Genomic DNA, 17,122 nt, shown 5'->3' with positions numbered 1-17,122 from the left:
CACCGACTACCTTCCAGGTACTACGTCCCTTCGATATTAGGTTAAAGACTAAGTCTTTGACTTAGTACTTTACTCGATTGGTCGCTTTATACACATGTATCTCAACCTTATCCATACATGAACATAGAAAACAACTAGAAACAACTTGTCCATACAATTTAAAATTCTGCAAACTTGATTTAATCATTAAAAATTTTAAATTCAAATTTTAAATTGTTAAAATTTAATATAAAACATTAATTATTGAACGAAATATAAGTATCTTATTATTATAATAAATGAATTCCTCCTCATATTTTAATATTTATATTTAATGAATCAAGATTATTGTTGGACAAAACTTATATATTTAAGTGTAGTTGATATTGTAATTATTCTCCGATATGCATTTATTAATGAGGTAAAACTTCAATTTTAATAAAAGAATAACATTAAATACACATAAAAATTGTACTTATAAATTTTATCTATGCAAATAAAATATCGATACTGACCTTAAATACAAATCGAGACTAACAATTTTGAATTTTTAAAATAAAGTTTAAGCTGGATAAAAATTATTTTTTCTTCTTCTAAGTTTTGACATTTTTTTTTGAGTTAGCATAAATCAAGTTATAACTGTATCAAATTAAAAGATCCATATTAATTCAACTCAAAATAAAGTCTAAACCCTATATTTTATTATTAGTCGATAATAAAATCGGAATGACCGAAATTCTTTTTGACACCTTTATTTAAATTTGTCAAAAAATAAATATTAATGGTATTGCATGTGCAATTGGAAATTTGCAAACAAATGAATCATCGATTCATGCATTTAGGTAGAGTAGCCACACCAGCATTTACCATTCAGGGTGGATTTATCTTTTTCCTAAAGAAAAAACAATTACTTTCCACAATTATCCTATATTTATATTATATTATTTTTATGTATTTATTATATACCTTTCCCACAACAATTAGATACTAAAAATCCTCACGCGCTTTGTAAAGAGCGTGCATGTCTCGATAACCCTCTGGAGCGTTGCGAAAGGATAACAGTGTAGCGAGGCGGTTACCATGTTTGGTCACGCGCAAGTTGAGCACGTGGATCCAACTTTCCTGAAAAAGACCAACATCGATTCTTTCCCGGCTTAGGTGGGTTAAGAAGTGTAGGGTCCTTCTCTCTCCCTTTTTTATTTTTATTTATTTTTATTATTTTAATTTTCCGATTTCATAGCCATGGCATAAGCACAGCAACACTCGCCCAATTTTAATTTTCTTAATTATTTTTTTCGTCGTCACCATTTCTCTGTTATCTTCTCTCAAATCCGCAGCTTCCACTTTCTCCCAAATTCGATATCTCTGCAATCGTTTTAGGGTTAGGGTTTCGATCCCCTTTCTCCTTCAATTTAATTCAGGACTGCGGGACCTGATTTTCCTCCCGTCGTGCTTTGGACGGAGGACGCCATGGGAGGTGACGCTGCCGCCGCTGAGAGTGCCACGACGGAGTCGAACGCCGCCGCTGCCGGAGTCAACATCAATATTCGCTGCTCCAATGGTTCAAAGTTTTCCGTTCAGATTACCCTCGATTCCACCGTTGCATCCTTCAAGGACATCGTGGCTCGCAACTGCGACATTCCTGCCGATCAACAGCGTCTGATTTACAAGGGTCGGATCCTCAAGGACGATCAAACCCTCCAAAGCTACGGTAACCACCCGATCTTGTCCTTGGTGTCAATTTTGATTTGTTCCGAGCAACAATCTAACTATTTTCGGCCCCAATTTTGCTCCTGTTTAGTATATAATTGATATATTATTTGTTTTTATATTGGTTTGTTGCATGTTCTTAATTTGTTATGATTTTATGAATTTCATATACCAAGTCTCTTGTAATTTATTTATTTGCCCTAGAGATCTTTGTGAACATGGAATTAAGTAATTAACCTTATTTTTTGCATTTGTGTGGATGATGTTAACAATATCGTGGGATTAATTTGCTGAGAAATTTGTGAAGTTTTGTAAAAGCAAGGTATGGGTTAGGTGTTAGAGGACATTTATATGCTGAATGGGTTGTATTCCTCGTGAGTGAGAACAATCGTAAACATGGGAAATCATTTTTGATGCTGCCATGATTTCTTCAGTAGTAAATTCTGCAGTGTTTTGTCAAATAGTTCATTAATGAGTGAATTTAACTAACCTTTGTATTTGTTTTTATAGGTTTGGAGGCAGATCACACTGTCCACTTGGTTCGTGGCTTTGCTCCTTCCAACACCACTGGTGGGACTAATAGTAGTGGTGCCAATACCACTACAACTAACACGAGAGGTGTTGGTGCTAATGAGGGTGGTGGGGGTTTAGGAGGGCCTGGATTTGGAGCTTCACTGTTCCCCGGGCTTGGTGGTAATGGGATGGGGGGTAGTGGCCTCAATGGCTTATTTGGAGCGGGCTTTCCGGACCTTGAACAAATGCAGCAACCCTTTTTATCAAATCCTAACTTGGTGAGAGATATAATGAACACGCCTGCCATGCAGAATTTGATAAATAATCCAGAGATAGTGCGGAATCTTATAATGAATAACCCACAAATGCAAGAACTCATGGATAGAAACCCTGAGCTGGCACACATACTTAATGATCCCAGCACTCTTCGTCAGACGCTTGAAGCTACAAGGAACCCTGAGATCATGCGCGAAATGATGAGGAATACAGACAGAGCAATGAGCAACATTGAATCTTCTCCCGAGGGATTCAACATGCTGAGGCGCATGTATGAAAATGTTCAAGAACCATTTTTAAATGCCACTACAATGGCGGGTAACACAGGAAATGATGGTGCAGCAGTCAGGAACCAATCAACTAATCCCTCGACTACTAATTCTGAAGCAACTTCCCCTGTACCTAATACTAACCCACTTCCTAATCCTTGGTCCGCCACTGGAAGTAAGTTTACTTACCATGTATTTCTCCTCAAATACAGTGACTGAATGCCTCTTTTTCATCAAATACATTTTTGATCAGCTTATGAATAATACCTGCCTGATTGATGTTGAATATTGCAGCTGGAGGTGCCCAAAATAACACTAGAAGGGCAACAACTACTGGTGGGGATGCTCGACAGCAGACACCCACTGGCTTAGGAGGGCTTGGACTGCCAGATCTTGAAGGCATGATGGGTGGGATGCCAGATGCTGCTATGTTGACCCAGTTAATGCAAAATCCAGCTATTTCACAAATGATGCAAAGTATCCTTTCCAATCCACAGACTATGAATCAGGTATTTTACTTACTGTTGTGCCTATGAGTTCATGTTTTGAACTGGTATCTCTAACATTTTATTTACTTTTAGATTCTTGGTGTCAATAATGAACAGCGTGGCATGCCTGATTTAAATTCTCTAAGGGAGGTGATGCAAAACCCAGAGTTTCTTCGTCTGTTTTCCTCACCTGAGACACTGCAGGTAGACAGATTCTGCATCTAATCGATTTGATTTAATATTCTATATTCTAAATCACTGGGTTTCATACATGTCTGTGCATTAATAAATATGCAGTCCAATATTAAAACTTTTAATCATACACTTATATATAGTATATGAATAATGGTAACTGTAAATGTTTCTACAGCAATTTTTTTTGGTGATAAATTCTAATAACGAGTATCAGATCTAACTGGACTAAGTGTTGCATTGACAAAATGGTTGTTTAGTGTCCTCCTAGCCAAGGATTTGGGGAAAAATTGATTGTGTGTCACACAGATAAAATGGTTGGATAGTGTCCTCCTAGCCAAGGATTTCGGGAAAAATTGACCGAGTGTTGCATAGATAGAATGGTTGGATAAGGCCTCTTAGCCAAGGATTTTGGGGAAAAATTGACTTTGACTTTCTGTGATTAAAGTTATGATATATATTTTTTGGATTAAAAAGTCAGGTTCTCTAAAATGTGATCTATAAGTTTGTGGTCCAACATTAAAACTGTCATATGCTTATATACAGTGTATGAAGAATGTCAATTGTGAAGGTTTCTACAGCTATTTTCTTTTTTGTTTCTTCTGTGATAAATTCTAATAACGAGTATCAGATCCAACTGTACTGAGTGTTGCATAGATAAAATGGTTGGATAATGGCCTCCTAGCTAAGGAGTTGGGGTAAAATTAAAAATGACTGAGTTTCTGTGATTAAAGTTATGTATATATATGTGTGTGTGTGTAAATATATATATATATATATATATATATATATATATATATATTGCATTGAAAAATTAGATTCTTTAAAATGTGATCTAATATTAGGAAGACTTTGTATTATTTATTTGTCAATATAATTGACACTCTTTTAAGTAATTTTCTCACAACCACATTGCCCTCTTTGCAATGGCAGCAACTCTTGTCTTTTCAGCAAGCTCTTTTGTCTCAGCTTGGTCAGCAACAATCAACACAGTAAGAAATGGACTTGCATTCCTATTTTCACATGCCTTTGTTTATTACTCCATGAAAAGAAACAAGAACTTCCTTTTATTACTGCTAACTAGATTTGTGCTGTAATGTGCGAGTGCTTCAATCCTATAGTTTAATGATTTAGTTTTTTTGTATTTTTGTCTATACTCTTTTGTACACCTGTTACAACTGAGCTTAGTTCTAGACAGAATCTGATTTCTCATATTTAGTTGGATGGATTTTCTGTTAGACTCTAGAATTGCACCCACAAATTAGGCAATGATATTAATATATTTTTCTGGGTTAACCAAGAAAAAGAAAGTTTTAACAGATGCCAGACATCAATAGAAAAGCATAGGATAAAGTTCCTCGCAGAGAATAACTTCTCTCAATATGCAATACACGGGCCTAAACCCTAATTGGGTTTTCCTTTGTCAATCAGTGTGCACACTGAATGTAAAAAATGACATAACATATGCATAACAGAGAGATGCATAATTGTAAGTCGGCTACTAAATATATAACTGCTTTATAATTACTAAACGCACACATAACTGTACTATTATTTTCCATTAGTAGTCACTGTTGTTTTTAACTTATGCTGATCATTATTGACAGATGCTATGCTTGAAATGCAAGATTTTTGGATTCCTTTTCAATAACAATCCTTAAAAGAGAAAATTTATTTTTTTATTGGTTCTTCCTTTTCTGATCATTATTGCAGATGCTATGTTTGAAATATAAGATTTCTGTCCAATAACATTCCTGGGAATGGGACAACCTTTTTTCACTCCAACTTTTGGTACCAAAGAAAGTTCCATGTAATGCATTGACTTTGCGTTAGGAACCCATAATTGGGTACCGAGTTTTCAGAGAAAGAGTTGAAAAAAAACAGTGAAAGGAAGGAAATTAATACCTTGGTAATGTTTATTGACTTACAAACAAGGGGAGAATTCTTTGTCTAAGTATTTCCCCTTGTTTTACAGTAGAGCTATTTCTCAGTTCTTATATCACAACGGAATGAATCACCTTCTACTCTCCTATTTGAGCTAACCAACCAACTAATTATTTAACTAACTTATGTTAACCTATTGCCTTTTAGTACTTACAATTCTTCTTACTAAACCAGCAACTAACTTCTGTTAACAAAATCTGCATAAACACAACCCTGGGGGTTTGACATTTGACCACCAGCTTGACCTTTTATTTAGAACAATTGCAGATGTGACTTGGGTTCTTCCATATGAAATTTGAATCCCACTGAAAATCCTCATTGAGGTTGGTGATTTGAGTTGTGGAGAGCCTTCCTTCATCCTAAACTTTATTTTCTAACAACAAAAAAAAAAAAATCTGCACGAAACATTATGCTCTTTGAATGGGAATCTTTTCTGGTGGCAAAATAAGTAGTTGTTGCTTCAATTTGATGCCCTTGAACTTCAATGTTTAATTTTTGTTGCTTGCTTAATCTTCTGATAATCTGGTATGTTTTTTCAGGGAACCAGGTCAAACAGGTGGAGGCACTGGTATGCAAGAGAACTCTGCATTATTTATTTATTTTTTATTTTTATGTTTAGTAGTAGAAACTATTTTCAGTTAGTTGTTTTGGAATATTTTCTGTGGCTGTGGTTTTGCATTCACAATTCAAGTTTTTAATACTTTTACTATAAACTATGCTGGTACTTGATTTAGAGTGATCTGGGTGTTTAAAAAATGTGGACCCTTGAGGAAAGGCTTTGTTTTAAATCCTTTCTAAACAAATTTAAGGCGCTGCAAGCCAAATCCATTCAGCCCATTTATACATGTGCAACCTCTTGAAGGGCCCCATGCATCTATAGAGTAGCAACGAAGGGGAAAGTTATAGGTTCCACGGTGGCTGCTGCATGATGCAATTGCCATTTGATATCATGCAAAAGTTATGCTTACTTTTCGTAATTGCTTTTGAATGGTTTTATTTGTAGGACCGATTAACAACAGCTTGGGTCTGGAGATGTTATCAAGCATGTTTGGTGGACTTGGAGCTGGTAGCCTGGCTGTTCCTAACAGATCAAATGGTTAGCATACTTATTTTGTAATTTTCTAGAGAGATTTTACACTACGTTGCTGTTGCCTTCTGTCCAAATAGTTTTTATACTGCTTTCCCTTACTTGCGTGACTTCTTTGCTTAATCAGAGCCACCTGAGCAATTGTATGCCACCCAGCTTTCTCAGCTTCAAGAGATGGGGTTCTTTGACACACAAGAGAACATAAGGGCTCTTATTGCTACATCAGGGAACGTTCATGCAGCAGTTGAACGGCTTTTGGGGAATTCTGGACAGTAGCAGGTAATGTTGGTTGATTGATTTCCTTTCATGAAGGTCCCCTCCTCTCCTTTCGAGTTCTCATGGCATATAGTTATTTTCATGTACATGTATTATCAGACACGTGGGCGTAGCTTAAATATTATCAACTGAGTTATTTCCAATACTATTATGTACATTCTTATGGTTATACGTGTATTAATGCTTTTAATAACTTAATAATTACTGATTTGGCAGGTGGTAAGGGACACAGGACTAGCAATTAAATCCCAAACGCTAGAATCTGGTGTGAGATATTTGCCCATTTAGCTTTCAATTTTCGTCATGGATTTATGTTTAAACAAATCTATTGATTTTTTTCCCTTTCACATGATATCCAGAATTTAGTATTACATCCAATACTCCAATGTCCAATGATTAAATTATACCTTCAGCTACATGAAAGTACAAGGCCTTTTGTACCATATACGTGTAATTCTAACTTGCCTGTTTGCAAGGATTGGGTTCATAGATACATTCAAAAGAAGGGGTTTATATTGGAACATGAATTTAAATATATAATTTATGAACTTTTGTTTGTCATTTTAGTTGTTAATCCTGTTGAAAATCACATAACGGTTAACGACTCAAGTGGCGAACGAGTCTTTTTATATACATATATGAAATATATTTTTCCACAAACAAATGATACAGTATGTTGGGACCTAACAATATTTATGAGCAACTCTTTTCAAATGTAGGATGTGCTTGATGAGGTGGTGTTGAATTCGGGAATTCTCGTTGAGTTTTTAGAAGAAAAATGCCTCCAAATGCGTTCCGTGGAGTGTTATGATTTGTAGTTAAGTGAATTACTCTTTTGGTCGTTGAACGTGAGCCACTGTCAAATAAGTCATTCAAAGAATTGATTTGCAGATTAGTCTCTGGATCTCTGTTCTGTTGATCAAATTAGTTCAATTGCTAGTAAATGTTAGTGATGCTGCTAACTTACGATAAGGTGGCTGATAAGTATCGAGCCTTGTTCCTGGCCTACCACGTGACAATCGGGACTAGAATAAATTGTTTGGGGACGCCTAAAATTATAATGCAAATATTTCTTTTTTAAAAATGTTTTCTTGTATCTATGTAGGGACTAAAATGATGTTTTGGACTAAAATGAAATTAAAATTAAAATATTTATGGAGTAAAATAAAATACATGAAATCAAAATGTTGATAGTGTGAGGTGTTGATAAGTTAATCTCGAAAGAATTGAGATTACAAATTAGTTAATCTGTTAGTAAATGTTAGTAATATCGTTAATAGATGATGAGGTGATATGTTAAATGGCACGTCATATTTCTGTTGGCTTGTCATGTGGCATTTTATATCAACAAGAATCAAAATGATTTCTTTTTGAGTTATTTAGAAGTAAAATGACAGTTTTTTTATTTATTTAGAGTTTTTGTTGTCTATGTCAGCAACGATAAAATGAAATATTAGAGATTAAGATGAAACATTCAACAACTAAAGGTTGAAATGTTATAGTCTAACTATATTTATGGTCAATATATTTTTGACAATAAAATTATTGAGTTCTTTTTAAATTTTTAATTAGATTCTAAAGAAGCGTTCTCAATAACTATACATAGTTTTCTCACTGAAAACTGAATTTGAACTTATCAGAAGTTAATATTCTAAGAGTGTGTATATATATATATATATATATATATATATGTATATATATTATTTAATCTTATATTCTTAATAAATAATTGTAACTACTGTAAAAAAAAACAATTGAAACTGTTTTTAAATAAAATTAACATTGACCATATAATCTTATGAGAATTCTCACGTTTTATCTGACTGTCATAATATAAAATGTAATAAAATAGAGTCAATAGAAATTTATAAACAGTGTAAAAGATTTTTATATTGTTAACTAATTAAAAATGATCATGTATGTTAAATTTATTAATTAATAATAAATAAATAAAAACTTATATTCAAAGGTATATATATATGGCCAAGATTGTCAAAATATAAAATGTAAAAATAATATGCATTCAAAATATAGTCATATGGCGTTAATTTTCTTGTTTTTTCATTCCCTAAAAAACTAGAAGTATCATCTTTTATAGGTAAGAGTTTAAATATATAGTCAAATACTAAATGTAAGCTTAAACAAAAAATTGAATATTGGTTAAATGCTTTGTGAATGACTATCCCTTTCACAGTACTCAACACTCCATAGTAGAATTTTGTTGCTTGCTAATATTTCTGTATATTTTTAATTTATGTTTAATTATATACTTAACTTAACAATTAATTATTTTTCTGAGCTGACTTAATAATTAATTATTTATGAGCAAATTGAGTAAATCATTAAAAAAATTAAATTATGTCTTTAATTAACATCATCGTATATGTGTGAGATAAATTTTTTTATCCAGAATGTGTGAGAGTTTAATGATATGAAAACTTCAGACCTCATTTACTAACTATTTTTTTTTCAACGTTCAATTAGTTTTTAACTCGGTTTTATATTTAAGTAACTTTTTGCATGCATTCCAAACATAGCCAGCTCAAAGTCGCGAAATATTTAGGCAAGATTACATCTAAATTTAAATTTATATAGTAAGAATTTATCGGTCAATTAAATTACTATATATGACAAAATACTGCTATATTTCATTAAAATTTCTTTAAGCAAACTTAACAAATTAATTATGACAAAATGTCAAAAACACAGAGACACATATTTTTCCTCCTGAAGAGGCACTAATAGTTGCATCGTTTTGCAATGGGTGCATACACAGCAGCATAAAAAAAGTGTTAAGTAACTCTATTATATATCCTTCAATTCCTACTAGTTTTTACACACTCAACCATTGCATAATAAACACTCCTCTCGTTGTCTCTTGAAACCATTTTTTAAGGTATCAACTTTCTACCATTTTCACTTTTCAGCCATGCAGAAGCAAAACCCTTCCGAGAGTTCTCCATCCTCTGATGACACTCGCACACACAATCCGCAGGGTGGTGAAGGTGAGATCATGAAAACCCCTTGGCAAGTGTTGGAGGAGCTTTGTGGTGGCGATAGCGAGAGTGGTTGTAGTGATAGCAAGTGTGGTGGTAGCAGTAGTGGTGGAGTCCCTGTGGTTGTGACGGTAGTAGTGAGCGGTGGTGGTGGCGGTGGTTCTTCGTCGAGTGTGGTTGTGACTCCGGTGAGTGAGGGAGTGCAAGCCAAAGGGAGAGGAACGTCTGAAGTGAGAGACCCTTGCCCTGTTTGCAACAAAGATTTCACAACGTGGAAGGGTGCTTTTGGCCACATGCATGCACACCCAAATTGTGATTACAACGGTTTCTTCAAGTCTCGTGTGTTTGCTTCCTCGTCGCAATATCAACCACCTAGTGATAACAACAAGAGTAATTAACAAACTATGGTTACGTGTGTGTGTGTGTGTTTTTATTTATTTATTATTTTTTTTTATTTTATGATTTTGATGTGTTTTTTTTTATATGTCTGGTTATTATTTTATCAGGTGATGGTGCAAAGAAGAGTAGCACCACTAGTAATAGTACTAATGAGGTTGACAATAGTGGGGAGAAAAGGTTGATATCATCTCCTAATCAAGTGTTGGACTTTGATCTGAATGAATCAATGGAGGAAGCTGTTAAGTCCTCTCACATCGCTAAAGAGAGTGTTCGGAAGGAAAAGGATCTCGGATTTGACTTGAATCAAATGCCTCCTGCTGAAGATTATGAAGGATGAAGATCTCAAGTTATGGGTTTAAAGTGTGTATTGTTGAAATCAATATATATCAAGAATATGATGATAGTTGAGATGGTTTGATATATAATATAATGAAATGTTGGTTAACATTGTTGCATTTGTTAATTCTATGGGTTTTGGAGAGTAATGCATCACTATGAACAATTAAGTTTAAGATGTTGAGATATATATACATGTACATGAAGGTCGCTGGTTCAACTTCTTATATGTATATTTGCATGCAGTCATGTAATATATATAAAATACAGGTTGTAGGTTGTAGCTGTTTCATTTTTTTTTATAAATCAAAATATATTTATAAAAGATGGAGTACAAATTAAAACTAAGTACCAAATTAGGTACATCAAAGGAAAGCACTCAAATACATCTATATGAAGTTGTCCAAAATCCAATTACGTGAAGATAAACTTATGGGAGAGTACAAAGATATTATAAAAAGAAAAAAAAATATATTCATATTGAAATTATTATAACAATAAATTATTAAAAAAATATAATGAAGTTTTTTTTTAAAAAGTAATTGAGGTATTATTTTTTTTATGTAAAAAATTTACCTAGACATAATAGAGGATGCATAGTTGGATTGATTCAAGTTTAGAGAATATTTATATTTGTATTTAAACTTATCAACATTAACTTATTTGTTTTGGATAAAATTTTTCTAATAAAAAAAAATACAAACTGGTTTGAATTCAACCAAATCACACTCAAGAGATGGTTTGAATTTGGTCATTGGATTAAATAAATAAATTCAAAAATAAAGATGAAGATTTTTTGCTAAGTGTTGTAAGAACTTTGTAAGGTTAATAGTGACGACAATAATGATCCTAAAGATAATGTTGACCTTATAATTATGGCACGAGGCCAAAAAAACTTTTAAAGTGAGAGGTCCTTCAATAAATAAAATATATAGGTTGCAATTATTTTATATTATTATTTTATAAATCATAATATATTCATAAAAGATGAAGTACATATTAATGAGTACCAAATTGCATCAAAGAAAGTACTTAAATACATTGATGAAGTTGTTCATATATTCAATTACATGAACATAACTTATGAATAATACAATAATAGATAGTAAGAAGTTTTCCACCAGAAAGTCTTATTCTTATATTATCCACCCTTTAGCATATTATAAAGTTTTGAATTGATGTATATCCAAAAATTGCATATTATACGTTCTTTTGAATTTAGGGTTTAGGATTTTCAAATTTATATAATATTATATAAGATGAAGTATTACATAGTTTTCAAATTTTGTAAAAAAAATTATAAACTTGATCTATTCATTATAAATTTTTAATTTAATAATTAAATTATTGAAATTTAATATAGATCATAAGTTAAATCGTTAAATTTAAAGTTCTTAATGTATAAATTAATTTTGTAAAATTTTTTAAAAATTTGAAAACTATTTGATACTTTATTTTATTAATTCAAATCAATATATAAAATATTTTTATAATTATCCATCAATTTGAATTAAAGAAATAAAGTAACAAATAGTTTTTAAAATTTATAAAAATTTGTAAACTTGATTTTTTTTTAGAGTATCCAGCGCCGATAGCGGAGGGTGGGATAGCTAGCCCTAAGATTTAACACAGCCGCATACACAAGGCAGGATTCGAACCCTTGACCTTGCTTAAGCGTGGATCAACCCCTACCGCTGAACCACACGCTTGGGGTTAAACTTGATATATACATTAAGAACTTTTAATTTACGGTTGGATCACTAAAATTTAATGTAGAATATGAGTTATTAAGTGAAGTAAGTCTAAGTAAACTTACTCTTAAAGTAAGTGGATCTCTCTTGTATATGGAAAGTGATCAAATGACATTAGTGTAATTTTTACCAATTATTATACCAATTAATAACTTTACATTAAAAATGAATTTTATCAATCCAACCATTGAATTATAACTTCAAATTATCTTATATTTTAATATCAAATTTTATTAAAATTAAAATTTAATCAAATTGTTTATATTTTAGTATATTTTAGAATGTATATATATTACATCGATCAATTTTAATCTATATGAAAAATTTATTAAATCATCTTAAATTAATATAAAATTATATATATATATATATATGATCTAGGAGAATGAAACTTTCAATCTAATGGTGAATTTATAATTGAAAGTCATTGAGTCGTATACATTATAGTTGGTAAAAGTTACATAATATCATTTGATCCCTCTCTCTCTCTCTCTCTCTCTCTCTCTCTCTCTCTATATATATATATATATATATATATATATATATATAATAGATAAATATAATTGTATCCAATATCTTATACGATATTAATAATTTAATATTTAAATAATAAAACTATAGTTTAATATTCTTTATCACTACACCAAAAGTTACTATTAACAACAATTATTTAATGGTAATAAAAAATTGTCTCTATTTTATTAGCTAATAAAAATATTAATGACTAATAATTAATAGCCATTAAAAATGTATTTACACTAACTAAAAATTTACTAATAGTTACAATTATTTAATTATAATAAATTAATTGTCTATATTTTATTATCTAATAAAAATATTAATGACTAATAAATCATAGTCACTAAAAATATATTTATAAGAATAGTTATTGAAAATGATCAGTAAAAAAGTAAGAGTAACTTTTAATTCATTTTATTAGAAAAAACAAAAGTCTCACATCGACTAAAGATAAGATAATTAAAGAGTATATAAATGGAAGGTAACCCTCATCTTATAAATTAATTTTGTATTATTGAATTATCTCATAATTCACTATTTTAAGATAATATCATATCACTCACCCATTATTCACATATCAAACTCAATAATATTAGACTGAAAGTGATGTATTGAAAAAAATTTATGTCTCATGTTGATTAAAAATAAGACAATTAAAAAATATATAAGTATATGACAACTCTCACCTTACAAGTTTTGCATCAACTAGAGATAAGACAACTAAAAACACATGTAAGTTAAAATCATTTTTTAAACTTTTAGTGTCAATAATAAAAAATATTAAATAATACCTATAAAAATATCACAAAAATTATATATTTTTCTCAACCATTATAAGTGTCTTAACATGCAAAATAATTGTCAAATAAATGTGTTGATAAAATATTTTATAATCATTTTTATTATCCCTAAAGAGTAATATTAAATACCACTAAAAATTCAATTTATTTTAGCGTGCCTCTCGTGTGTAATCGTATTCGGATCAAGATTGAAAAAGTTATTCATTTATAAATGATGAGGGTCGAGCACTATGTTATAGTTTTAACACCTGTATTCTAATTTTCAATTTAAATTGATTGCTTATAAAATGCATCAAGTGAAAGAATGAGAGTGAGAACATTTTCGGACATGAGTTTCTTGAATTGCATTAAGTTCTTGGATTTAATATTGGCAGATCTTGGTTTGGAGTACTTCTTTTATTTCTTTAATTTTTTACTTATAAAAAAAATTAAATGAATTAAGTATGAGAACATGATAGAGTTACTTAATATTAATTATTTGATCTTAAATTCTTAATAATAAATAATTGTAACTACTGTAAAAAAATAAAATAAAAAATTGTATATGCTTTTAAATAAAATTAACATTGCCATATAATTATAAATATGAAAATTGTTTTTCTCACGTTTTATTTGACTGCCATAATATAAAGCGTAATAAAAATAGAGTCAATAGAATATTTATAGACGGTGCAAAAGATTTTTATATTGTTAACTAATTACATATTTTGTATGGTAAGTTTATTAATAATAAATAAAAAAATTAAACTTATTTTCAAAAGTATATATATGATCATGATTGTTAAAATATAAAATGTAAAAATAATATGTATTAAAATATAATTATTTCACTACAATAAATATTATATATATATAATAATATATAAAAAAAATTCATTATAAGTATAATATATAAGTATAATTTTATTTGACATATATATTTACATACAATTTTAGTATTATAACAAAAAGGATTTTTGATAACATTTAAAAAATATTGTCTAATTTTAGTATTATAACAAAAAGGATTTTTGATAACATTTAAAAAATATTGTCTAATTATATAAAAATGTTAATAAAAGTGTTTAACAACATATTAATAAAGTTGATAAGTTTTAGTTAACTTATAAAATACTAATTAATTTTAATTTAGATATTTCTTAAAAGTCATTTAAAGTTGAAGACATCATTCGATAGTGATCACAAAATCTATATCAAATATTAAAGTTAATTTAAATTAAATACTACTCTATGATTATATATATATATATATATATATATATATATTATATGTCATTTATTTATATTGGCATTGAAAATTGGAATAAAAAATGTTATTCTATCTAAAGTATTATTTTTAGGAAAAAAATTACAAAATAACCTATTAACCTAATTTATAATAACATTTTAACAAATATAAGTCTATAAATGTTACTAAAGAAGTTAAATGTAATAGTGATTATGTATCATTATAATTTATACCTATATTTTTAATAATATATAATTATATATTGTATTTATAGTATAAATAAAAATAATTTTTAATAATAAATATTATATTATTATAGAGTGTGTATTATTATATGATTTTTTTTAGTGTTTAGGTATATTTTCTTGATTTTTCATTTCTTAAAAGTATTATCTTTTATACGTAAGAGTTTCAGAGGATAGTCAAATACCAAATGTGAGCATAAAAGAAAAAGTTGAATATTGGTTAGTCATGTCGAAAGACTATATCCCCTCCACCAAAACTCAACACTCCATATATAGTAGAATTTTTTTGCTAGTTAATATTTGCGTATATTTTCATTTACGTTTATACGCATAACTTAACAATTAATTATTTTTTTGATCTGAGGTAATAATTAATTATTAATTATGTGCAAGTTGATTAAATCATTAAAAAAATTAAATCATGTCATTAATTAACTGTATCGTAACGTGTGAGAGTTTAATGATATGAAAACTGCATTTACTCACTTTTTTTTTTCGACTTTCAATTAGTTTTTAACTCAGTTGTATGTATTTTAGTAACTTTTTGCATACATTCCAAACATAGCCATCAGAAAATTGCGCAAGATTTAGGCAAGATTATGTAAATTTAAATTAATATAGTAAGAATTTGGGGGTCAATCAAATTACTATATATGACAAAATACTGCTATATTTCATTAAAATTTCTTTAACTTAACAAATATGACAAAAAAAGTAAAAAACACACACATATTTCTTCCTGAAGAGGCACCAATAGTTTCATCGTTTCGCAAATGGGTGCGTACTACGCAGCAACATCAAGAAAACGTTGCTAGTTAACTCTATTATATATCCCTTCAATCCCAAGCAGTTTTTACACACACTCAACCATTGCATAATAAATACAACCATTCCATTTTTTCACAATTCTAAGGTCTCAACTTTCGTTTCTCTGCCATGCAGGAGCAAAACCCTTCCGAGAATTCTCCCTCCAACGATGACGCACCCAATCCGCAGGGTGGCGAAGGTGAGATCATGAAGACCCCTTGGCAAGTGTTGGAGGAGCTTTGCGGTGGTTCCTCCACCCCCGTGGCTGTGGCTCCGGTGAGCGAGGGAGTACTCCAACCCAAAAAAAGAAAAACTTCCGAAGTGAGAGACCCTCCAAGGGGAAAACCCATTTGCCCTGTTTGCAACAAAGAATTCACTTCATGGAAGGCCGCGTTTGGCCACATGCGTGCACACCCAAATCGTGATTACCGCGGTTTCTACAAGCCTCCAGCGTTTCCCTCCTCATCCTCATCGAAAGATCAACCACCACCTAGTGCTAACAACAACAAGGGTAAGGCTAATTACTTGATTAACAAACAATGCTTATGTCATATGTGCATGCATGTGTGTGCTTTTGATAATTTTATTTTATGTGTTAATTAATTTTCATACATGTAGTTTTTATATTATATATATATATGTGGTTGTTATTTTATCAGGTGGTGGTGCCAAGAAGACTAACGCCGCTAGTGATGGTACTGACGAGGTTGACAGTGGTGGGGGGAAAGAGTTGACACCATCTCCTAATCAATTGTTTGGCTTTGATCTGAATGAACCTGTGGAGGGACTTGGATCCTCTCACGCCGTTGAAGAGGGTGTTCAGGAGGAAAAGGATCTAGGATTCGACTTGAATGAAATGCCTCCTGCTGAAGATCATGAAGGCTGAAGATCTATCGATCTCAAGTTAATTATGGGTTTAAAGTTTATAATTAATAATGTTGAAATCAATATATATATATATCAAGGATATAATGATATTTGTGTTGGTTTAATATAATATATATATGTAATGAAATGTTGGTTAACTTTGTTTCGTTGTTGCTTGCATTGTTGTTCTATGGGTGCTGGAGAGGAATGCGTTATAAACAATTGAGTTTGAGATGTTGAGAGATACATGTACATGAACGCTGCTAGTTGGTTCAACTTCTTAGTTCTTATGTGTATTTGCATGCGTTCATGTAATATATATATAAAATACAGGTTGTAGGTATTTATAAAAGATGGAGAACATGAGGTAAGTACCGAATTACATCAAAGAAAGTACTCAAATGAATCTATATGAAGTTGTCCAAAATCCAATTACATGA

The 17,122-nt window shown here is 30.5% G+C and overlaps 3 protein-coding genes across 5 annotated transcripts; all 3 read left to right on the top strand.

Annotated features, from left to right (window-relative positions):
* Window positions 1–1,184: 1,184 nt before the first annotated feature.
* Window positions 1,185–7,818, top strand: LOC109799981 (ubiquitin domain-containing protein DSK2b). Of its 3 annotated transcripts, XR_002239919.3 has the most exons (10): window positions 1,189–1,690; window positions 2,200–2,922; window positions 3,042–3,256; window positions 3,329–3,439; window positions 4,361–4,419; window positions 5,911–5,939; window positions 6,375–6,467; window positions 6,586–6,737; window positions 6,951–6,999; window positions 7,454–7,818. XR_002239919.3 is itself a non-coding variant. In XM_020360657.3 (9 exons), exons 1-8 carry the CDS (start codon window positions 1,450–1,452, stop codon window positions 6,732–6,734), a joined length of 1,596 nt encoding a protein of 531 aa, XP_020216246.1. In that variant the 5' UTR covers window positions 1,185–1,449; the 3' UTR covers window positions 6,735–6,737; window positions 6,951–7,295. The 3 variants fall into 3 exon arrangements, 2 of the variants coding, with proteins under 2 accessions (XP_020216246.1, XP_020216245.1); XM_020360657.3 differs by lacking the exon at window positions 7,454–7,818 and having other exon boundaries at window positions 1,185–1,690; window positions 3,353–3,439; window positions 6,951–7,295; XM_020360656.3 differs by lacking the exon at window positions 7,454–7,818 and having other exon boundaries at window positions 1,190–1,690; window positions 6,951–7,295.
* A 686-nt stretch (window positions 7,819–8,504) lies between these two features.
* LOC109800474 (uncharacterized) lies at window positions 8,505–12,292 on the top strand. Its single transcript, XM_020361254.3, has 2 exons — window positions 8,505–10,120; window positions 10,237–12,292. The coding sequence occupies exons 1-2, from the start codon at window positions 9,664–9,666 to the stop codon at window positions 10,464–10,466; spliced, it is 687 nt and encodes a 228-aa protein (XP_020216843.2). The 5' UTR covers window positions 8,505–9,663; the 3' UTR covers window positions 10,467–12,292.
* Window positions 12,293–15,520: 3,228 nt separating this feature from the next.
* On the top strand, window positions 15,521–16,849 carry LOC109799859 (uncharacterized). Its single transcript, XM_020360496.3, has 2 exons — window positions 15,521–16,326; window positions 16,475–16,849. The coding sequence occupies exons 1-2, from the start codon at window positions 15,945–15,947 to the stop codon at window positions 16,699–16,701; spliced, it is 609 nt and encodes a 202-aa protein (XP_020216085.2). The 5' UTR covers window positions 15,521–15,944; the 3' UTR covers window positions 16,702–16,849.
* The last annotated feature ends 273 nt before the right edge of the window (window positions 16,850–17,122 follow it).

The sequence above is a fragment of the Cajanus cajan genome, chromosome 11 (assembly GCF_000230855.2).
Source record: "Cajanus cajan strain Asha chromosome 11, NIPB_CcT2T_4, whole genome shotgun sequence".
NCBI classification, from domain to species: Eukaryota; Viridiplantae; Streptophyta; class Magnoliopsida; order Fabales; family Fabaceae; genus Cajanus; species Cajanus cajan.
Note: the sequence above shows the minus strand (reverse complement) of the source record. Positions and strands in the feature narration are given on the sequence as shown.